The sequence below is a fragment of the Corvus hawaiiensis genome, chromosome 2 (genome assembly GCF_020740725.1).
Source record: "Corvus hawaiiensis isolate bCorHaw1 chromosome 2, bCorHaw1.pri.cur, whole genome shotgun sequence".
In the NCBI taxonomy this organism is placed as follows: domain Eukaryota; kingdom Metazoa; phylum Chordata; class Aves; order Passeriformes; family Corvidae; genus Corvus; species Corvus hawaiiensis.
In genome coordinates, this window is record NC_063214.1 from 34,559,580 (window position 1) to 34,583,862 (window position 24,283).

A 24,283-nucleotide genomic window follows, 5' to 3' on the forward strand; every position below is an offset into this window, starting at 1 on the left:
GCCCTGTGTGTGAACATATACAGTTTAGTGTGCCCTGCCACTCAAGATATTAAGCGAATGCACGCTGTAAAAATCCAGTCTTTACTTGTACTTCATCTGCTATAAAAAATGTATCTGGGATTTGATACAGTATCACACTGAGCACGTACAGATATATCAGAAAAGAGGGATGGGAGCTGACTCTGCTCCGATTTCATGGTACTGAGAGCAAACCCAGTCATTTTGCTCTGGGTGCATTCAGCACCTAGCACAATGGAGCCTTAGTGCAGGGCTGTGACTCCTATGCTCTATGATGTAAATAATCAGTCATTTAACATTCCCAGACCTCTGCAAGACTTCCAGCATTTAAAAATAACTTGAAAATTCTGGCTAAGTCTCCAAAAGTGCCTAGGTCAGTTCGGGTTGTGGGCACTCAAGAGTCTTTAAAAAAAAAAAAAATCAGTAGTGCTAATTCCTCATCTCCAACAAAAGCATACACACAGGAGAGGAAAAAAAAGCCCACTAATCTGTTGAGCCTTTTTCCTTAGCCATTACAGGCAGAGCAGTAATGTCTGTAACACTGTCCTTGTACGTGCTACCACAGAATACAAGAGAGGCTTTGAAATGGGTCCCTTTGCAGTCAGCTTTGCCCAGATCAGAGCTCTGGACAGCAAGCCTGAGTGCATTTATGCAGTTCACAGGCGCTGCTGGGGTCGACACCACAAGAAGGCACAGAGCCACTTAATTAATTGCTCCCTTCCTGTGACTGTATTTCACTCTGCCCAGTTCTCTGGGAAAATTCGAGAGCTTAATGTGGAGGCCAAGAGAATATCCCCAGCACTCCTTCCGACACACTGAAATGCACGAAAAGGCAGGGCCCCATCCTGCAAAATGCTGAGCTTGCTCGCCCCAGCCCAGGGAAGGGCCCAGCCACTTTTAGCTACAGGCTCCCAGGAGTCCCTTTGGACACCGAAGCAGTACCTGGAAGCGTTGCTGGGGCATAGCCAGCCTCTGCACGGATGGTGGAGGCTCGCTGTTGCACAGGCCACACTTGTGTTCTCCACCCTAAGATCAGCCACAAAGGGAGAAACTTCCCCCCTTTCACCTTTATTTTACACACAACTAAAACAGTCTCCAGAAGCAGCCACCTTTGGGTGCTTTCTGCCACGCAGAATGAAAGCTCATTTCGTCTGAGTTCGCTGACACTTCATTATAGAGGAAGTGATAGAAACCAATAGAGAAGTAAGAAGTATCCATACCCAAAGCTGCTTAAATCATTCTTTTAATTAAACTCATGCAATGTTTGTAGGCCTCAGCATCTCTGCCTCACTGGCAACTTTTACGGTGCAATCCAAATAGAATTAATTGTGCTGATGGTTCCCAAGCCAGGAATGGATTGTGCCCATTTTCTGAGCCAGGACTCCACACTGCTACCGAGGCAATAAAGACTTATTTGTGCTGTTGAACCAAGGGGATATAACTCTGAACAAGGCTATTAATCAAGAAGGTGCAATCCCTGCACAGTCAGCTTACAGCCAGTGCCAAGGTCACACCACACAGTAGTGACACAGCTGGAGGCAGAAGCTGGCTCCTGTGACTCAGGGCTGAGCACTAAACCACACCAGTACACACAGGGAGCAAAGATGTTTTTCAAAACTTCATCGCCCCAGTGATTCCTACTGTAAGCCATAAAAATACATTACCAACATGGCAGAGGGGGAACAATTCATTTCCATGGTGCCCTCACTGTCACTCCAAAATACAACACGTCTTTGTAAACACAAGTATATTGATTACTCTGGCAAGGTCTGCAGGGACGAGTTAAGCTGAACAGTGACTTGTGCCAAATCTCATCTTTGGTCATGCCAAATGAACACAGTATGTCCCCCTGCACCATAATCCATCAACCCCTCTGTGCCATACACACACTAAAATATAGAAAATCTAGAAATAATAACTTCTAACCCAAATACAAAACAACACATGACATCAGCAGAGGAGGAGAGAACAGCAAGGTGACCCTAAAGCCCAGGAGTTTAGCTTTATCTACCCATTGTCCTTTCCCTTAGGAAGGGAAGAAGTTAATAAAGTGAGCCATCTGATTTAATTCCACTCTGTTCTGACTATATTCACTTTGAGCATGGAGGACCTGCCTGCTCCACTGAAATAAGCAGGTGACTTTGCTCAGCTGCCAGGAGACACCAGTTGGCTGCAGTGCTTGACCTGAACACGAATGGGATTGCTTAGGGATGCTGAAATTTTTATGTTGAAGGATATTCTGGCCCTGTGCACAAAACCACACACACACAGACAACCACTCAAAATATCACCCCAATGTCTCCAGGGTCTAGTTTTTGGAGGAGATGGAAGCCCAGAGCTCCTAATGACAATAGTGAGGGTACAGGTGCCCAGCAGTGTGGAGAACAGGCAGAATATTTTATTCTTGAGCTGGGTAGACTGTGTTAAAAAATACCTGTCCGATTTGGACAGAAATATCTGGGTTTTAATCTCAGTGTAAAAATAATACTCCCATTACTATTGTCTGGTGGGTGGGATTCTGCCCAATGAAAATGAACATTTCTGTTGAAAAGGCAGCAGAAGGGACTGAATTTTATCCAGAAAAAGCAGTTTTCAAAGACTCCTCCTAGGACATGCCATTTCTGCCTGCCCTCTGGGGAAATGCAGATGAGAAAAGCTGCGTCTTGACAAGGACTTTTGTAGCAGTATGTGAAGCTCAGGCCTGGCCAGCAGAGCTGGGGTGCTGAGTGCTGAGGTTTCAGCTCATGCTGCGACAAGATGGGACTGTACTTCCTTTTGTAAGCAGCCAAAATTAAACACATTAATGAAAAAAAAGAAAGCTGTCTAAGTTCCCAGACAGGGACTGGGAAGTGCCAACTTCCCCCTGCAGCAAGTCAGACTGAAGCAATGCAGCAGCTTCTCTCGCTGCAACCTCCAAAGGGCAGGGATGCACGATGCCCGTGAGGTCACAGGTGCACAGCACCCTCCTGCCATGCTCCAGGACCTGTTTTCCCCTTGCCACAGCTTCTGCTCCAGGTTCAGCGGCACAAAACAGGAGATGGGACAAGGATCCTTCCCAGGTCATCCCCCTCTGCTTGAATATGATCCAGGCACACTTGAGTAATTAACAACAAAGTGACCCATATACCCTAATTATCTGGCGAAGCACCCAGAAGTTTATTAAACCTCACAGCAGAGCTAGACAGTGGATTGTAAGTCTACAGATGGCAGGAGAATAGGGAAAAACTGAGACAGAGGACACAAGAGTTACTCAGAGCCATGTAAGTCGTGTGCTCCAGGCTCAAAGACCTCATCAGCCTGGGTCCTCCACCCTTTTATGCAACAGTGTTGTACTTTATTCTCAGTGGAGTCTTGCTTTGTCCTAGTTTTGATATTATTGTTTCTAATTAAAGTCAATAAAATGACCGATTAGCAATGAAAACTCAAGCTGGGTTGATGAAAGCCACCAGAGTAGCTGAGCATTTATTTAAATAACCATGTCCCATGCTCTAGTTAACAGAAATATCCTACATAGGAGTGATACAAAATGTTTCAAAGATTTCAATAAAAAAGGTAGCTAAGATGTTTTTCAAACTTAATCATCCCATTGACTCCTACTCTCTGCTATAAAAATTACATTACCAACATGTTGAGGGGGGGGACAACTGAGTTAAATCTTTTTCCTTTCAAAGCGGAAAAAACCCATCTTCTCTAGAAACTGCATTATAAGAGCCATGAAGAGGAGATTTAATTGTAATTTATTTTTCAGATGAACACTGGTTTTACAAACTCTGCAAATATCAATGACAACAAGAAAAAGCATCAGTGGGTGCATTACTGAACAAAAGCAGTCATGGTTCAGGCCACATTCTAAAGTTTGGGTGTAACTATTTAAAACCTCCAAAGCCTCAAATTCTGTACTAACTAAACAAAGTAAGCAACTGTATAAAAAAAATTACTAAAATCCACATAAAATGCAACATGTTCCAGCTGACTACAACATGTATCTATATTCTATTCTACTTCAGTACAATGACAGCTAATTGAAGAATTTCAGGGCATGTGCTAATGGATTTGTGCATCTATTTTAAGGAAAGCTGTGGAAGCAAACAGGGATGAAGCTGCCTGACTTCACATCTTATCCTGGAGTTGCTTTCCAAGGCATAGAGACTCCCTGAGAAGCAGGAGCTGCAGCCTGGACACAAGGCAGGTTCATGCTCTCATAAGCTATCAAGTTTGCCACAGCATTGGTTTGCCACTGATGGTCAGCTGAGCTGCCCACAGGCTTCTTTGCTTGCCTCAGTCATAATGCCAAACAAGTTTGGAGAAGTCACCATGAATGTGGCTACTATGGCACAGGAACATGTGGGCAGAGAGCTGTAACAGCCCTATTGTCACTCACAAAGCCACAGCTTCTTGAACCCCTGCAGCTCTCAGCGTTGTCTGGGCACACAGATGAAGTGGAGCTGCAAGGCCCTATACATACGTGGATACTGGGCTCTTATGACACAGATCCTACAGCACCTACCACTGACTGGATAGGGATGATGAGGTATTCAGCGAAGGAAAAGGGACCATGCACTGGATTCAAGACAGAAACATACTGGTTTAGCTTAGCTTACTTGTAAAATGAGGACTGAGAATTTCAGCTGATGACACCTTTCACCAGATGAGCACAAAACCTGTTCTTCTCTTGCTACCTGCACTTGATTTTTACAGCAAGGACATAATACAAAGACCACATAGTCCAAGACTGCTGGGATTGCATTCAGCCCTCCATGTGAGGACCCCAGAATATGGCTGAACTGCAGCTCTCCTCAGCACACACTCACCACGCTTGCAAGCAGATTACCTGCTTCTTCTCCCAAAAAGGTGGAGAGGAAAAAAGGACCAACAGGATACCCATGTGGACTGTAAAGCTCCAGCTAGCCAAGCAACTCTAGACTCACTGTTGTACCTACAGAGTTCATGTATTTGACTTCCCAGTAATATTAAGTCACTAACAATCACTGCAGCAGTCATGAACCAGACCGAAGCATGCAGTAATTGATTAAAACCAGACATGTCACGGTTGCTTTTTATAGATCCAATTAAGTGTCAGCCTAATTAATGGAAGTTAGTGCACTAATTATAAGAGTCTGCATTATGACTCAGACTGAAACAAATGTTGTGCAAGAAATGTCAGAAATTTTTTTCAGACATCCAAGATAAATAATTACACTTATTTTTGTTACTTCTTAGCAACAGGAATGTTATACAACTGGACATCATTCCTGCAGCTGCATTCAGAAGTATTTAAAATTATACAGTGTAGAGCAAATATTTGTTCAAAGACAATGCAATCTGTTTCATCATTAGCAAGTCATTTTGGAACCAAATTTTAAGAGTGTGTGTTGCCAGACTGCTGAGAATGAAACCTCTTTTATGGAAGGCAGCCTCAAACACATCTCTGGGTTCTGCAGTGTTTTCTTGAACATCAAAATGACAGCTCTCTCTCTCATTCTCCATCCTCCATGCTTTGAAAAACACTGAAGCAGTGGCATTTTAAAAGTGAAATCAGTGTGATTTCAGCACCTTCTGCAAACAACAGGAAATTCACTGAATTCAGCTCTCTACAAACTCAGGCAGACACAGCCAAAATAGTCTGGATGACTGAGATGCTTTTTAGACTCTCTCTGCAACCTGAAAAACCAGTTGCAGGATTGCAGAGAATATTTGGATTAGGCAGAAGAGCAGCCTAATACATGATGGTTTAGAAATCAAGAGGATGTGCTTGAAGAGAGGGGGATTAATTATGCTGCAACTAAACCAAGTTTGATAATTAGGTGTTAGCAGGCAGAAGTCAGTAAGAAAGGCTGAGATTTTAAGATAGCAGGAAAACACAAGTCCTGGGGATGTTGAACTGAAATTGAGCTAGAGAGATAATTCACCAAGATGCTATTGTGCCTGAAATAGGTGGAGAGGACAATGAGAACAAAGGCAAGAAAAAACTTAGAAGAAGAAAATTACTTGGGCTGGAAGGGAGCTCAGGAGGTCATTGGTCCAGTCTTCTGTTCACAGCAGGGTCAGAAAGAAGGCCAGACCAGCTCAAGGCTCCATCTAGCTGTGTCTCCGATGAAGAGCACATAGTTTCTCTCATCTTTTCCAATGCTTGACTGATTTCTTCATGATTTTCCTCCCTAGGTCCACTGAGACCTTCAGTTGTTTCAACTTATCCCCACTGCCTCTTGTCCTCCTGTCATTCACCACTGCAAAGAGTGGGGCTGTCTTGTGGAGAACCTCCTTGCAGGTCCTAACAGGCTGCTATCAGGTTGCCCCTCAGCCTTTCACCCACTTGCAGCAAACTTCAAGAGAACATGAGATGAACAGGAGAGGAGAAACCTAGTGAAGGCCTGGTGAGAGAAAAGAAACAGGTCTAAGGAGGGCAAGGAATAAGGAGATAACTTATGCTGCCATTTAGGGAGGGGATAGCTCCCAGAAGTTTTAGGAAAAGCAATTTTATTTAAGCTCATGATGCAAAAGGCAGAACAGACAGTGCCTGGGATGAAATGTGGCACCAGGGAAAAACACTGATGTTAAACTATTAACAAGAGGGGCTGAAAAGAGAGGAGCAGATACAACCTGGGGGAAAGGAGAAGAAAAGAGAAGAAACTGCAGCCAGCAAGCTGTACTTCTTGACAACAATTGGCTTTGGCTTGTCTCCAGTATGCCTCTGAATCATCTTCAGCTGTCATGGACCCTCTGGCCCAGTTCAGGTCCCCAAAGGGGCCTTTGCCCTCCCCAGAGGATCAGGGGGCACAGAAATGCCACATGGACTTCACAGCAAACCAATGACATTTAAAACAGATATCAGGACACAGACAGCCCTACACTTTTACCATACACACTGGTTACTGACTCATCTGAGACTGAGGAGACTGAAGGGGAGAGCTGTATTACTGAATAAAGACTTTTCTGGAGACCTTAAAAAGCCCATAGATTTACAGCAGCTGACAATGATTCAGACACGCTGAGCAGACAAGCTAGATGCCGTCACCGCTACGATGAGGCACAATGAAATGAGAAGTTGTGCCAAGTAGGCCATTTGTGTCACACTGAGAGACAAGATGAACTCCTCTGACCTTGCCTTCAATAACAAGCAGACATAGCACAGAAGACAGTCAATAAACGCAGGAACATCTCTCTCCCCACTTTTCCTCAAAGAAAAAACCTGCCAACTATGAATGGCTCACTGTTCTCTCCTGTGATCAGGAATAGCATCCCAAGCAGCCCTGCCATGAAACAGAGCCCTGAGCCCTGGACAACACACAAGCATGGGCACTAAGGTGATACTCTGTGGTCTGCAGATGAACTCTCTGCAAGGACACAGAAGATGTGATTCCAGACTCATCTGGTAAGTCTTCTCCATACCTCCCCTTTCCAGCCTTTTCCAGCCACAGCTTGGAGGTTGCTCATGAGCTCTGTAAAAGTAAAACGTAACCCCAAAAATACGTGACTGCCTATTTGACCTTCTGTTACCTACTACATACACCCCCATGGACAAATTCCTACCTGCCTCTCATACCTATCCTGCTCCACCTCTGGTTTCTAATGGACTTCTGCAGGATCAGTCTGCCTCCCAAGTCCTGCGAGTCACAACAGAATATGGGCAAAGAGTGGATGGGGAAGCTTCTCCTAGCGTTTCCATCTCAGTCTCCTCCCACAAATTCTCAGGGACAAAGTGTTCTTGAGAGCCTTAAGACTGCAACATGTCAACACTGTATTTAAGCTAAAGGTAATTTTGGAAGCCTGGATCATTTTATGGACATGAAGAATTTAGTCTGGCTAAAACAAAGGGTAAATTTCACAGAATCAAATTCAAAACAGATAAATCTTAACTGTTTTACCTGATTTGTTTATTGGGAAGACCAGAATATTTCCATTTTGGAGGTGGAAGACTCACTTTTTACTACTCTAAAGATTAAGGGTGAAAGTGTCAAGTCTGTCAAAGAGAGAGTTCTCTTTTATAATGGGTTTGGTCTTCATCTACACTGAATTTTCCCAATAAATTAACTAAATTAGTACATTGAGCTGCTGGAGCGAAATCAGCACAATAAGCCTTATTTGAAGGCACATTTTTCTGAGGACTTGCAATGTGGATTGTCCTCAGACATGGTACTTCAGCCAAATCACTGCTGGCCAGCTGACAGAGCCTGCCAGAGACCAGATCTCAGGCAGGTAGCACTGCAGCTACTTGCCATGCGTCAAGGGGCTTCATCTTGCACTTACGGTGACTTTAAAAACACTTTTAAAGTGATCAGTTTCTGTCCAGTGGAAACCTCCTGAAAATGGAAGAGATAAAACCTAGCTTTGGAAAACATGAACTGTAGAGATCAGCCTTTTCATGGGGGAGTTCTGACCTGTACTTCTAACAGTATTTGCTGTCCATACTTCATATGCAATGTTGAGAATCAGTGCTGGAGTTTTTTTATGTAATCACTGTTGCACAGTTTAATTGGATGATGATAAATAGCTGCAGTGAAGTTGTTCAAAGGGCAATTTTTGCATATAAATCAATACATACAAATGTTTTCAGAAATCTCTTTTCTGCCTGGTTTGTTCTCCCTGAGAGACATGGTCTCTTCTCAGACTGGCTCAATGTCTGCAATATGCTGAAATACTCAAGCTACATGTTCTTGATAGACAGGATGTTTCTCATGTGGTGCCCCATCTGCTGTGGCCAAAGCACAGGTCACTTGGCAGCCAAAGACTGGCGTCATCTCAGATATTAGCTGGGGAAAGTCAATGAGGAAGAAGTTTCTTTAACTGAAGGGGGGGGAGGTTTTGGTCCCTGGAAGATGGGATGACATGCATTTGTATGCGTTAGACTTAACTGACTGTCATGTCTTGTGACCTTTACTGAAAGATATAATTCCACAATTTAAATAAGTCCAAAGAAAGAATATGGATTCTAATGATCAACCTGAAATACAATCTCACTCTATTACATCAGTCTGTACCCCTTAAATAGCACACAGCATGCTCTAAGATAGAGCAGAAAGCTAAAGTGGGCAAATTACCTCTCTGGTAAATACTTCTTCCATTGATATCACTCAGATGCACCTTGCTCTCTAAGGATGGATAAATAAAAAAATCAATGCTCTTCAGCATGCAGTACATTACAGCTTCATGTTCCTATTTTACAGTAGTGTGTTGTTCTTACAGGTATTTTAAATGAATCCACGGCCATCTAAATTTAGATAAGCTGTGTTTATTCATAATGAGCATAGCTGTTCTGGGAACCTGCTCCTTTTATTTTTATTTTATTTAAGTACACTGAGTTTTTGAGGCCTGCAGCTCAAGTGGTATTGAATCCCTTCAGTCTTCAAAAATAAATGAAGTTCTTCTGGATGAAAAAGCACTGCAGTGATGCATCACACAGCATTAACTCTCTAGATGCTGTGAGACCCTCCAGAGCATAAAATCATTGAATGGTTTGGGACGTGACCCCAAAGACAGTGTTGTTCTAACCCTCCGGCCATGGGCAGGGCCAACTTCCACTATCCCAGGCTGCTCAGAGCCCCATCCAATCTGGCCTTGAACACATCCAGGGATGGGACATCCACAACTTCTCTGGTAAACCTATGCCAGTGCCTCACCACCCTCAAGTAAAGAATTTCTTCCTAATTTCTAATTTAAACCTTTCCTCTTTCAATCTGAAGCCATCCCCCCCTGTCCTGTCACGCCATGCCCTTGTCCAAAGCCCCTCCTCAGTTCTCTTGTAGCCTCTTAAGTACTGGAAGGGGCTCTAAGGTCTCCCCAGAGCCTTCTCTTCTCCAGGCTGAACAACCCCAGCTCTCAGCCTGTGCCCATATGAGAGCTGCTCCAGCGCTCTGTCTAGGCTGGCCTCTCACTGCCCATCATCCAGTCACTGCCACTCAGTCCATTTCTGGCAGATATCTAACTGATACCAACGGGGCAAAATTACCAGTTGGAAATATCCCATAGACAAAAACTTCTAATTTTGCTCACCCTGCCATTACTTCCAAATGGAGCTGGCCAGAAACTGTCAGGAAGGCAGGCACATTGAAGAAATGGGTCTTTTCTGCAGATTCCTTTGCCTCACTTGATGTCTGTAAGTAATAAAATGAGCAACAAGTCAGACTATTAGTGTTTAAATAAAAAGCACAGCACCCGGCTTATTTTCCCTCTTTTCAAAGCATTGATTTTCACTTTCCTACCAAGATGAACAGAGAGGAGGAAGAGAAGAATCTCTATCATTTGTAGTTTGAAGCTTCATACAGCACTGCCTTCAAAATTCAATTTCAAGCCTGATGAGAAAATGGAGGAGTGTTTTCTGTGTCAGTGCCACTGACTTTCAGAAAAAACTTTAAAAAACAGTGTTATTTTCTTTTCATGGGGAAATGAATTTGTTTCCATTGGAAAAAGACAACCAGTAATCAAAAAAAAAAGAGAATGCAATATCCTCTTAAGACTGTTAATTGAGTTTTCAAAAATATCACGACTGAAACAATATTAATTCAGAGACACATCACAGCTTACATATTACATAGGCACTGAAAAATAAACTATGTTTCATTTCAGCTTTTGCATGCTTTTTTCAGGTCATAAGATATTTTTAGCATAAAAATCTACAAGTAATGGAAAATTTAGGAAGCTCAGTGTTCCATTATGAAAAACTTAAAAAAAAAGTCCCAAGAGACAATAGCCACAGATTTTAAAAAAAACACACAAAAATTGGTCTGAAAACAAGAATAACCTTTAATATTTACTGAGGCTGTCAAGCACTAGAACAGGTCGTCCACAGAGGCTGTAAAGTCTCCATCTGGGGAGATATAAAAAACTCAGCAGCAGAGTACTGGGCAACTTGCTCCAGCTGACCCTGTTTGAGCACAGTGAGATGGTTTAGATGATCTCTAGAGGTCACAGTCTGTGACTTTTAAAGAAACATGAAGATAAATGATACTGTGTTTCACCATCTTGTGTATTTCAATGTCATCCCTAAGCTCTGGAGGAGCCAAAGGTTCAGGAGAAAAACAGAATGAAACTTCAAAGCTAACCTGAGGTCTGGTGGACCTACATTCATTTCCAAACGAAGACTTTCTTCTGAAGTAAGTTTGAAATACCCACTTTTCAAAGTGTAGTTCCTAGGAGTTATGCTAAGTGTTGCTACCTCAGCTAAGTATGCCACTACCTCCAGCCACCCTACTCCTCAACTTGCTCTGTCACAGGGAGCCTTGTCTGCCAGCCTTTGATAGCCTACAACCTGCCATTTTTCTCAATGGGTTTGAAGGTGTTGCTTTTGTTCTCAAAAAGCTCTGCTGCTCATCACAAAGATGAAACAGTGACTTCCAAAAACCTCAGATCACAAGGCAGTTTTATCTCTTCACAGCATCACACTAAAGAAAATAGCAAGCTTGCCTTGTTCCACAGACATCAATGAAAATATGATAATTTGTGGCTGTAACCCCAGGACTGCTTCCTTTGTTTCAGAGGTTTTGAGGTTCTAAAAAAACCAAACACCAAACTCCAAGGATGCAGACGCATCCTATTGTTTTCATCAAATAAACCCAGAGCATTTGCTCAAAAGCAATAAGGATATTAATAAACATCAAACATTCACATAGCGCAGCCCTAGAACCATGGCCAGAACACTAAAGAGAAGAGCCATGTACCACTGGTTTCTCTCTCCCTGCAAGCTTACTTCAGCTCTATTTCCTGTTTCACCAGTGAAAAATCCCACCTAATCCTGTAGGATGCAACTTCTAAACAATGAGAAAGAGACAAACTGGAAGCAAGAAAAGAACAAGAATCAGCCATGAAACCTCAATGCTTCCCCCCCAAATCCACAAACAGGTTACACCTGTCTCCAGGAGCTGGGGCCTGGTTCATTTATAATGACTTTGTGTCAGTTTTCATTCTCCAAATCAGATGTGATCTCAGAAAGACATAGGGAAAATAGAAACACAGGAAATGACTGGAGAAAGTGAGACAATCTACAACTCAACTGGGCTTCTGAAAACCTGCAGCCCATTTGAGAGGACACTGAGAGAACCCAAGACGTATGTTTGCATTGTGAGCAGCTCCTGGATGGCTTCTGACAGAAGGTGAAGGGTAAACACAGCAATATTTAGATAAAATTTTACTGCCCCATCACCATTCGATCACCTCGCCTCTCCACAGCTGCCCACTTCCTCTCCCTCATCCTAAGGCACAATACTCAATACAATGGGTATTGTGAGCTGCAACATAGCTCATGCAGAAAACTTTTCCATGCAGGAAAAATTAAATGCCTCCCTTTTTGTTCAGAAAGGGCACCTTCAGCAAGGGGAGATCCCATAATTAGCAGCTGCACATTTCACAGGTACAAACATCAGCTAAGCCACTGGAGGTGATTCCTCCACTTTACACACTTGAGCACAGGCAATATTCCCAAGCACCTGTGCCCCAGATTCATGCTCAGCCTTTTAGATCAAGCTGGCTTCTTTATTACATGAAACCACAGCCACTGGTACAAGACAAATAAATGGTAGGGGACACTATCCCTTCACTGCTGACACTGGGTGAGACTGGTTTTCATGACCATGACTAGCAAAATGAAGCAACAACACTGTGGTGTTTTTACTTCAATTAGATGGATGTTTCCCCACTTCCCAACCCCAAAACACGGACTTGATAAAAGATTAGGAGGGAATTATGGGTGTCCTTTTAAGCTCTCTCAGTTCCAAAGTCGAAAACCTACCCAACTTAGAATGGGGGAAGAGGGAGAGGGAATCTGTATGAAACATCTTGGTGTCTCAGAGTAAATGTGCTATAAACATACTATTATTTGACATCAACTTCAAAGGCTTTTTATTCTCATTCTAAATACAAGAACAACTGGATTTAGTACCTGTTTTGTTCTCCATCTCCTCAAATGTCTAATGATTTAATTTAAAATTATTCCCTTTGATGTCAGTCTTGTATTAACTTCTCCTTGAGGCAATTAGCTTCAGGAAAGTACAAACTGTTTGATTCTGTCTTACACTCTATGCAAGCCAAAAGCATGAAGGGATCAGAGAAAACTTGAAAAGCTCATAGAAATCATTGCTGCAGCTCTACCCCAGGCCCACTCCACTGCGCTGCTGCAGCTTCCCAGCAACACATGTTTAATCCAGATTTGCCCTCTGTGACACCCCATTATAAACATGATTGGATTTTCCTTTTTAGACAACCCCTGCAAAATTCCTAACTTCCAAGAAGTCCTCCTTGCAATTCCAGTCCTAATTCTGATCAGCTGGACTTGCACCGAGCAATAGCAGCTGGTTCTGCTAAGACAAACATCTCATAAATATGTACTGGAACACATAACATCTCATAAATACAGATTGGACAGGCGGATATGAATCAGGTAGAAACAAACAGAAACTGGGAGAGCTAGAACATGAAAAAGCAAGCCCTCCCTCATCTCAGGTGCAGCTTACCCTGATCCCTGCTGAGCACATCTCTGAAGTACCAGTCTCCCAGGAACTGGCTGCCTCCCAGACCATCACACATCTCTAGAAGGGAAAACACCTGACAGACACTAGTACTGTTATGTTTAGCTGTGATTCTCCCCAGCAGATCCCAGCTTTCTTTGGTGCTGACAAGGATATTTTTCAGTAGTACCAAAGGGATGGTAGGAGTAAGTTTCTGCATGTTCAGCAGCAGGTACATATTGCTGGTGCCACAGCCATAAACTTACACCTTCAGGAATCTAAAAGCTTTGACATTCACTCCTGTGGGTGAGGGGCAAAAAACCCCCAAAAGACCAACACTGTACAATCTCCAGATGCATTTTAGAGAAGAACTATACCTGGAATGGTTCTTCAGGTTTACAGTTAAATATCCTTTCTAAGTAATGAAATGGCCTGATCCAGATTCTGGGTTCAGCCAAACACCATCCAGGTGCCATGAGGTGTGTGTGTGGGAAGAGACAAGCCTCATATAGAGCACATTTTACCTCCACTGGAGCCAACAGGGAGAATGCAGCACTCTTTACACGTAGAGAGAGAGTGGTCCCAGGAAGGGATAAGGCCACAGGCAATAAAAACTGCATGTGAAATCTACTTAAAGGAGCTGTGAATGCATGATACAGCTGCTGGGCTTTGGAAATCACTGCATGCTGAGTTCTCTCAAAAGGCTGCAGCTGGGCAACAGGGAAAGTGCTGTAGAGACCCACACTGAACAGATGGAGAGTCCGGGGCCAGACAGGCTCTTACAGAGCACAGAGAAGCCCCCACCTTCTCCATAGCACCTGTGGGTGGCCATACAAAGAAAATTTTCCAGGGAGCAAAGTGGAAAACAGAGCAAGAGACCCAGAACGCAGGGAGCCTTCAACACTGCAGACAGAGTGGGAGGCTACTGAAAATAGCAGGGAACAGACATGCAGCTGGGTCACAAGGACAAAAGTAAGGCAGATTTCCTAGGACGCAGCCACAGAAGGCGAATGGGTAAAGTTTCTTGCAACATACAACGCTGCTAAGAATTTTAGACTTCAGAAGAAAAAAAAAGGGGAAAAAAAGCAAAAAAAAAAATGCAAGGAAAGAATCTGTGCTGAGGTGGAGGTGCTAAAACTGCTGGTATAGGGGAATTATTTTCAGATTAAAATAAAATAAGGGCTATCTGCCCCTGCTGATCTGCATTCTCCCTATTTCAAGAATTACCTTGTCCTGCTTTAGATGATATTACAACACTGCTTTCAACAGTCAAAGCTCTTCTAGTGTTTTCAAAAAATTTACTTTAAGGAAAGAAGCACAAACAAGATACTTTCTCCCCTGCGTGCTCTCACCACAGGAAGACAATGTCAACAGTGCAGAAATCCACAAGCTGGTGTTGCTGATGTTCTCCATGCGGGTTAAGGTCTGCCTAGTCATTTTCACACTTCTGGAAGTTTCTCCTCAAACCTACACTTTTCAGGTGCAGAAGTTTCCTCTGGAGTTGTTACCGTCTTGTGACTTATTTATTTTTTAAAATGTCCTCTGCTTACTGCACTCTCTTCACCACTGCAATACTTCATTTTAAAAACATTCAGTTGATTTGCCCAGCAGAGAGGGAATGGATTCTCCCCCATCCCAAGTCCTAGTATGAGAGCATCCCAGCCAAAGCTATGTACAGACTAATCAGTACACCCAAAACCAAACAAAGATAATGAGGAAGCTGAACATATAAACAAACACAAATCCTACAGGATTAAGAGTTTTAGGAATCAAAGACCATATTTCAAAAAGCCTTTTCATTCTAACTTCAGATACGTTTTTCCCCCATCTCTTCAAGTTCACATGTAAAAACATATTCCTACTCTCTTCACTTTCCATCACGTCTAAAGAATGCACAGGCCTGAGCAGCCATCAGACATTAGTCAAAGGATTAAAATTGTGCCAGTCAGAGAAAACAGCTATTTAAAGGCAATAGTTTGCAGTGGGTACAAAAGCAACCTCTACTTGGGTTCTTAAGGCTATGCAACTGAAGTTTTCAACTTACTCCACCTGCAGCAGGTCAGCTGAACTGGTGAGACTGTTAGTTCTATACACTGCCCAAGGGAACTGAAAAAAACCCCAAAAGGCAGAAAAACCCCAACCCGTTAACAGAAGATGTATTGGAACTACTACAAACTCAGGAGCAATAGGATACCAATTCTGGTTGCAACTATAAGATAGGTCTTAAAACTTAAGGAATAGGATTTAAATATTTTTTGAAACTGAAGAATCTAATTTGAGGGTTGCTTTCATCAATTCCATCACCAGAAATCTTAGCTCCTCCTCAAATATAAGAGGAACAGGAATTTATATTCTCCCTTGGCCTTTTCAAACAGTGAATTAAAGGCTAGTTTAAAAAGTGACTGAATAGAGCAGACAGGAATGTCTTGATAGCTGGTTTGGTTAAAAGCACAGGAAGATTCTGGGCTTTGTTGCAAATACCACACCCTCATTATTATGTCTGACACCCTTCTACCATTCTTATTTTGTGTCTGACAGCCTCACATGCACGGCCCAAGGCAGGCTTAATCTTCCCCACGTTTTCACTGTCAAAAAACAATGTCACTGCTCCAGTGGAGTGAAGTGATCCCAGCAGGATAGCAGGCAGTCTTAGATCTCTGCTAGCCAGGACCAATTGTGAACAGGGCTTTGCAGAAACAAAACTAAGTGCTAAATGAGGCCAGACAATGAAGCTGTACTCAAAGAAGAAACAGGAAATCAGGGAGAACTTCCACGTTCCCAGCAGCAAGTGGGTTTGTGAAGCCCTTCCTTTGTGGCACAGGCCATTTAATGGGGTCTGACTTGGCACTTACAGCACACCTTTCAAGCACAGCTGTAGCTACATTTCTCCAAGACAGGTATTATTTGCACCTCAGCAATCCCATTGGAGAGGAGTAAAATATCTGCCTTGAACCATGATCCAGTTTATACAAGTTTCAGGCTCACAGCTGAGCACCTAATTCAACATTTGCATCAGGGCTTCTGTCACTACCAGCCACCTACGCTGCAGTCCTGCATCCTCTACAGCTTTCAAGTGGATACAATTTGTACCAAAGACGCAATACACTGTACAGCTGCAAACTGCATAATGTTTCCATCATTAAGTGTCACTTGTTTTCACATCTTAATTTGCATGCAACAGCCCGGAGTGAACCCTGGGTAGCATTAAGGCATCTCATTTAAACAGGAACAATTTAGTTTAGCTAATCAACCCTATTGTCCCGGCAAGCAAAAAGCTGAGCCACATGTACTGGTCTGGAAGGGAATCACTGGTAGCACAGGTTAGACCTTGAGATCCTGAAGAACAAGTAGACAGAAGCCTTTTTTGTCATGAGGCTGTGCAGAGTGGAAGACACGATCCCACAGCAAGTAACTGCTACCTCAACAGTTTTTCTTTTGCTTACAGATGAATCACCAGCAAAGCTGGAGCCAATAAGCCTAAGTGGCAAAGGATGCCGTTGCTTGAGACAGAAGAGTGAATTTCAAATACAGAAGTACAAAACTCAGATGGAATTCCGTATGATTAATGACTGTGGGGTCAGGAATCATGAGAAATCTGTGGGGAAGATCTTAGTGGTTAGGGCTGTGTTTCAGTTTCACAGGAGGTTCCGACCCATGATGTGAAGTACTCTTATAATGATAGAGTGAGGCAGTAATTTGGTGGTTATGGGGAGGCTTGACAATATTGGGGGAGAATTCTGACATACAACAGGTGTAGCTGGTAGGGACACACTGAAAAGGAGTTTCAGGTATTGCTGACTTCTTTTTAAGGATTATCTCATGGTGAATTATATTCTTTGTTTCAAAGCTAAGAAATATTTGAGTGTAGTAGTCTGTCCTGAATGACCCATCCCATCTCTTGGGCTCTTATGATCACATCTTTCTGTTTACTAAGATGTTCCACCTCCCTCCATTATTCCTTGCAAACTTTTCCACAGCACCAGGGATAGAAAAACCTCATCAGTACAAAAGGTGCTGATTAATGCAAAAAATAGCAATAAAAAAAAAAGATAATGCATCTGTTTAACTGTCTAAATTATAAGTTGAAGAAAAGGATCGCTATATTAAAAAAATAATCACAGGAGTACATAAAAGGGTTTATAAAGAGAGACATTTCCTCTAACCTTCAACAACTCAAGAATTGCTTTGCCAAAAAAAAAACCAAAAAAAAAAAACAAACCAAAACTTTATGCAACCCAACTTACCCCAATTTGAAAGAGTTCCCCAGCACCTTCACAGTCATTGGATGTAATTATGGGGGTATGAATATGCACATATCCATTATCCTGGAAAAGACAGAACAGCAAAGTTAACGAGGTAAAGATATTGAACATCACCCTCAAGGATGACATCAACCAGCACACGTAACTTGGCCATTAGCCCCCAACCAGGACAGCACATGTAGTCTTTTGGGCAGCTTCTGCCTTACAGGGACAGAAGACAAACTAAATGCCAGCATGATTTACAAAGCAGTGTTTACTACCTGTGTTTTTTCCTCCAGGCTTCATAACCCAAAGAGATTTAGGTCATTACTATGAGTTTTTTTGCAATGGCCTGTTTCCACACCATTCTCCTTTCTTCTCACTTCCCCCAGCATTTTTATATTTTTGGGCAGTTTCAATCAAATTCACCCCTATGACCTCAACACCTTGTTTCTTTCAGCTTTTTGGAAGGCAGTGGTTAGGCAAAGGACACTCTTCATGCGCTGCATTAAAATAAGCTATCAAATGTTTTAGATGACAAAAATCACACACAGGATGAAAGAGACACCTTAAAAACACCCGAACACCAATAAAGTGTCAGTCCTACCTCGCATCTTCTAAGATACTGAAGTCAAGCTGATTTTAAGAGACAGGGTATACCCTGGCTTGGTCATGTTCTAGGTACCTGCAGAATTACACATTCATGTAATAGTTCATAAATCCAGCAGAGGCCTCCAAAACAAGGAAGGCTGAATGAAGAAAGAGCCCCTGTTCTCTGGATTTCTCTGCAGTGCAGCCATAGGCTTTTAAAACAGCTGCAACCCAATATTCAGTGGATGGATACATCTTAGCTTCACAGCTTTTACCAGAATAATACAATTCAGTCAGTCACATGAGAAGTCCTGGTCCTTACCACCAGCTAGTTAAGGGGCTAGGAAGACAGGAATAGTATTTAGTGCCCACTCTCAGAATCAAACTAAAATTAATTTGGAATGAAAAGCTCATATGGACATGCAATGCCTTTTGTGGCAATACAATAACACAACCAAGAGGGAGCAAAGTCCCTGCAGTCAGCTCTAGGCTACCTTGGTTACAGGTGCAAAGACCTCAGCTCCTCACTGGGATCCAGTTACTGCAAAGAAAGAAGTTTTGGATCCAGAACAACTTGCTTTGCCTGGGGGAGGAAGTTTCAGTCTACCAGCACAAAATGTGGGCCTCTGACACAGTTCCCTGCATATTCAGAGCCCTGTTGGTTACACGGCCTCCCAGCTCTACAGGAGATGTTTGAAAAAGGCCTAAATTCCTCATACAGTGCTAGCAGATGCTGTAAAGAAGCACATTTCACACAGAAGATTCCTTACATGCTTTGGAAAGTCATGCAAACTGCACAGATCTGAAATAAGAGAATCCCCTAAAAACCTCTGGGATAATTCCCCTTATAAAAGCTTCTAAAATAATTCACGTTGCATTACTGGCCCTCACAAACCTGGAACTTAATGTGCAGAGTGGAAGTTGCCATACACAGTGCAACTATCTTACTGTGCCTAGGAACAATGCTCCTATCCTGCATGGACCACAGTTCTCAGGAGAAGATTTAAAGAGGACATTTTAGCTTTCAACATCCAAACCAAAGGCACTTGGCAGTAGTCATTCATTCCTGGAAATGAACAGGCTAAAAAAGAGATGCTTTTAAAGTTACAGAGAGTCTCAGTAATTTTGAGTGTGTATTCAAACAGCTCCACTTCTTTTCTTCCACTATTAAGCTCCTTACAGCTCTGCAGAGTGAAAACGGTCATATTGTTCTTTGTAGCTATGGTATGTTCTGACATCGTCACATTGGAAATTGCAATATTCTTGGGATGATGCAGGTAGCAATTTTAGAAGACTTCCTTCCATTAGAAATGGAGCAAACAGATATAGTATAAACATTCCTGGTGCTAGGAGAGTTCTCACATGAGCACGTGTAAATATCAAGTCTGGGACCAAATCTTCCCTATTCCTTTAAAAATAACTTTAGTGTAGCTGCTGCTGCTAAATTGATGATACATTCTATTTTATAATAGAGCTCTGCTCTTGAGCACTGTAAACAGGAAGGTATGTCAGAGCCTGAGCTGGAGTTGATTTGGAGAAGCAAAGCCTGAATAAGACTTTTTTGTATCTTGGCTGCCTTCGGTGCCCAGGTTTGGAAGCCCATATCGTTGTAGGCAATGCCATCTAGTGGCTTGACACCGGCACAGACTGATTCCCAACAGAGCTAGCTTCTGTCTTAGGAGCAGGCACAATCCTGAAACCAGCACCTTTACCTGACGTGGGATTTCTATTAAGCTCTTAAAAAAACCAAAAAACACCCCCCACCCCAAAAAAACCCACAGAAGTCATCCAAATACCATGCAATTCCACAGACACTTCTTAGAGCAAGCAAGCCTTCTTTGCCACTGCAGGCAACAAAGACCAGCAAACCTGGGACCAGAAATTCATCTTGACATTTCTAACCTCTTCCTTGGGCCACACTAATTATTACATATGAATTTTGTCATCAGAGTGCTCTGAATATGATTCTATTCAAACTAAAGCCAGCTTATCTGAACTAAAACACGTTTATTTCCAGGAATAGCTTTAAAAAAAGGGCTCAGGTGTGCTAGAAGACTTGTTACCTTTCTTTATCTGCTCACACAAAGAATCGCATGGCCTCTATGTGATCTGGCATCAGAGCCAATTCCCTGCCCCCCTGCCTGCCCAAAGCCTGTGCTGTGCCCATAGCTTGAGTGACACATTCAGAAAACACAGGTGGCTCCCACCCATCAGTTTGAAATGCGTCAGAACAGGAGTCTCCTAATGTCAGCCAACAGCATCCACACAGATTTGTACTGCACTAAGAGAAAGGCAAGAACTGAGAATAACAAGAAGCTCTGAGTCAGTTTGTCTGTGTTCCTGTACCACAGATTTTTCCATGTGGGAGGAGGTTTCTGTCCAAGGACCGTAAGGTCACTGCAGAGGATAGGTTAAACAAGTCCACATTATGTTGTGTTCCACAGACCACACGCTTGCAGGCAATTATATTGCAACTCTGTGAAAGGGATAAATAACAGGAAATGGGTGGAAAGACACTGACAGGCCACAGATGCGCTAACCTGATCATAAGCAACAGTCTGGCCAAGGCCCAGGCCTGGAAAGAAAACCACTGTGTCCAAAATCCATACCATGCAGGCAAGATGTCACACTCCTTCCCTCCTAGGCTGCTCCCATAAAGCCAGCCTGGGTGGAGTGCTCTACACGTCAGGCTCAGTACAGAAGGGAGTACCTGGAAGAAGGAGTGGATGCCCGCAGTGGCTTCGCTGCGGATTCGCAGGAGGGCGCCCAGCATGTTGCTCCTGCAGCGCAGGTGGGGGAACTGTCGGACATACTCCAGAGGGTGCCTCTCCTTCATCTTCAGGGGAAACGACTGAAAACAGCAGGGAAATCAAAATAAGGGGATGAGAACTTGGGAGTGAATGCAGTTTTATTGCTGTTCACAGAACACCATCTCTCCCTACTAAAACTCAATCACAATTACAGACCACAGAAGAACTAGATGCTTTTGCCTCTCTTTTCTGGTTATTTTGTGTATTTTATAATGCTTACTGCAGAGCAAGAGCCATGAACACAAGAGGAGGTATTAGCACTCTAAAATGCTCCACCTTCTGGATGCTGAGCCCCCCTAAAACCCAGCTGTTCACCTCACTGCTGCAACAACAAGCTGGCTCTGAACGTGCCTGTGGTAGATACGGTTCTTCCAGCTGCACAACCTGGAGTGTCTTGCCAGTTCCGCTGTTTCTCCAATACATATCCGAGCCAAACTTACCAGGTAAGCCACCTGCACAGGTAAGTGCTTCAGGGTGGGACAAAGGCAAACTCTTGACTCAGCCTGAGCAAATTTTCCATGGAGAAATGGCTCTGTCCCAGAAACAAGCTTTCATGGTGATCCCATGTTTCTCCTTTGACGCAACCTACAGACACTGCTGACAAATCAAAGTCTGCAGGACCACTCAGACTGAAAGAAAATACAGTTTCAAGTATGCTTTGCTGGATACTTGGACCTTTAAAACCTGATTTCCAGCAGTCCCACCCCTCTTGCTATAGTGACATACCCAAATATCACAAGGTCCCACTACACGAATGGTTTCAGCTTGCAGCTCCATGTTTTGCATCCTATGAGGGCTTTTGACAAGCTTCCCTTGAACTTCCACTGCACTTCCAAAAGTCAGGTCTCTAAGAAACCAAGAAAAAAAACCAGCTTAACTAGGTGCTGATACAACAACATTCAGAAGAGAGATTCTTGTTAATTTAGCTGGACCACTTGAGATCACAAGAGATGCTGTAGCCATAGAACTTAACTGATGAAATGAAAAATTATTAAGTGCAGAGGTGGGAATGTGAAGAGATTCAAAAAGCTATAGAAGAATTTAGGACAAGGCAGGAATGTTGAAAAAGTGGGGAGAAAAGTGACAGGTTTCTATTAGAAGGGGTTCTTGGTGGGGACAAACACAGTATATAGTAAAAAATTATTTTAAAAATCTTTAAAAAACCAAGTCACACACAGAAGTTTCCTGGATCATCCCAATACTCCCAACCCTAGCCCAGTAAGCAACTGAGAGTAACAAACAAAAATTAAGCAATAAAACAAGTGCATTATTTTACAATAGAACAGATGTGCCTATCCAGGGGCTATGCCTGGTGTGCCAGCCCTCCAGTCGTTACAGAAGAGCAACAGCACCCTCCAGAACCTGGGGGACAGTTATCCCTGGCTACCTCATGCCATTTCCAAGCAATTCCAACAGCAGACAAGAACGCCTACACTGCTGCAGCTACTAAGAAAATTGGGTCCAAACTGATCTCATAGGATTCATCAACTGATCCACAAGGCCTCAGCAAAGTGGAGACAAAGTAGTCTGACATTCTCCCTCCTAAAAGTGCATCTAGAGACCACAGACTGCAGTAGTGTTTTTCCTGTGGTCAGGTGCCAGAGGCTGGCAAGTCCCTGGCACAGGAAAAGAGGCCTGAGCAGACCCCTCCAAGCACTGCTCAACACATATATTTCTCCAGTTATTTCAAATGGACCCACCTCTTTTCCAGGCTGGGATCAGCAACCACCTGGAGGCTTTCCAGAGAACTCCCATCATTTATGTGCAGGAACAAAACTTCCTTCTGGGATCGGACAGAGCGGACCCAGCCCTAGAGGAAAAAGAAAAAGAGATTTTGTTATTTCTTGGCAGGAATGCTGTGAACTCATGCTCTTCTTCCAGCTGAGCTGGACACACCACTTCAGGCCAATTTCAGCTTCTTACTGAAATCAAAGTAACTGTTTCTTTAGGGGCAAAAAAATAATGATAATAAAAAACAAAAAGAGAAAAAAAGTCAGTGTCAGTTTTTCTTCTGACTTCAAAGCAGAGAGAAACAAATCCTCAGGCAGAGACATCCATCTGAGGCAGAGTTTCTTCCTGAGAACAGCAAGGATTAATAAGATGTACCTGCATCTTTGCGGAGCTGAGAATAGAGAGCAACAAAGTGCTCTGAAGATGTAATGTGTTTTGGCAAAGTACATATTCTAATCAGTGATATCGTTTCCAAACACTTCTTACTAAAACAGGAGAGACCAGTAATGCACCTTTCTTCATTACAACACACTCAAGATGGTTCTGATGGTTCTTAGCATCAGTTTTGTTGTATCCCTATAGAACGGTTACAACCTTTCAAATGTGTTCACTAACTAAACTGCTGGACTGCTAAAACAACGATGCAGCCAACAGATTCACATGAAAAGCTACATATTCATGCAAAACAAAAATAAAAATTATTGCATTAGATGTTTCTCCTTTCATCTTAAAATCAAGACTGCTTCACTGCGCCCATGGGGAAAAAAAAAAAAAAAGATATTAAGAAAAAAAATTAGAAATACTTTGTCCAGTTTCATGAAAACAATTAAACTAGTAATACCCACATTCTTTGTAACAGCAAAACAGTAGAACTGACTGTGTACAGCTCAGGCTAATGTCTTAATTTGTGGTTTTTTATGACCTATACATTTTATTTTCTTTTTAAGGGAAATATTAAGTCAGTACCAAGGCAGTAAGCAATAGTAAGAGTGATGCCATGAAGATTTATGCCTTTTCTTTTATACCCCTGTTATACCTTTTTACAACTTCTGTATTCCTAGTGCTTTTTGCCTACATTCTTGGACTTGTTTGTCAAACTGAGAGACCAAGCATTTTAGAAGCTTCGTAGCTGGGGATCAGTGTGCCCCAGACCCCAAGGTCCTCTCCAGAACACATTTGTAAACTGAGATAGAACCATGCAGGGGAAGGCTCCTTGGGGAGGGGGGCTCCCTTGAGCCTCTCATTGGGGAATCTTTGATAGATATGCTAATTAGTAAAGCCTATAATGTTATACCCAATGTTGGGGGGGGGAAGAGGAGGAGAGACACAGAGACACAGGGAAAGACTCGGTGGGGTACATCTCGATGCATATGACTTGGACGTGTGCACCTAAGGATCCTTAAAAATAAATACCAAGGTAAAATCCCTTTTCCCCTTCTAACCGTGTATGCCTCTT

The 24,283-nt window shown here is 42.9% G+C and overlaps 1 protein-coding gene across 2 annotated transcripts in view; it reads right to left on the reverse strand.

The window, feature by feature from the left end:
- The window catches only part of NARS2 (asparaginyl-tRNA synthetase 2, mitochondrial), a 50,809-nt gene that overhangs the window by 24,164 nt on the left and 2,362 nt on the right, over positions 1-24,283 (reverse strand). The window contains exons 2-7 of one of the 2 annotated variants that reach the window (XM_048294915.1): positions 22,797-22,906; positions 21,823-21,943; positions 20,997-21,137; positions 17,699-17,779; positions 10,009-10,109; positions 7,388-7,465 (exon numbers count right to left, since the gene is read on the reverse strand). In XM_048294915.1, coding sequence (XP_048150872.1) covers positions 7,388-7,465; positions 10,009-10,109; positions 17,699-17,779; positions 20,997-21,137; positions 21,823-21,943; positions 22,797-22,906 — 632 coding nt within the window. The remainder of the gene's footprint in view (positions 1-7,387; positions 7,466-10,008; positions 10,110-17,698; positions 17,780-20,996; positions 21,138-21,822; positions 21,944-22,796; positions 22,907-24,283) is intronic. The other variant, XM_048294916.1, reaches the window with a different exon arrangement.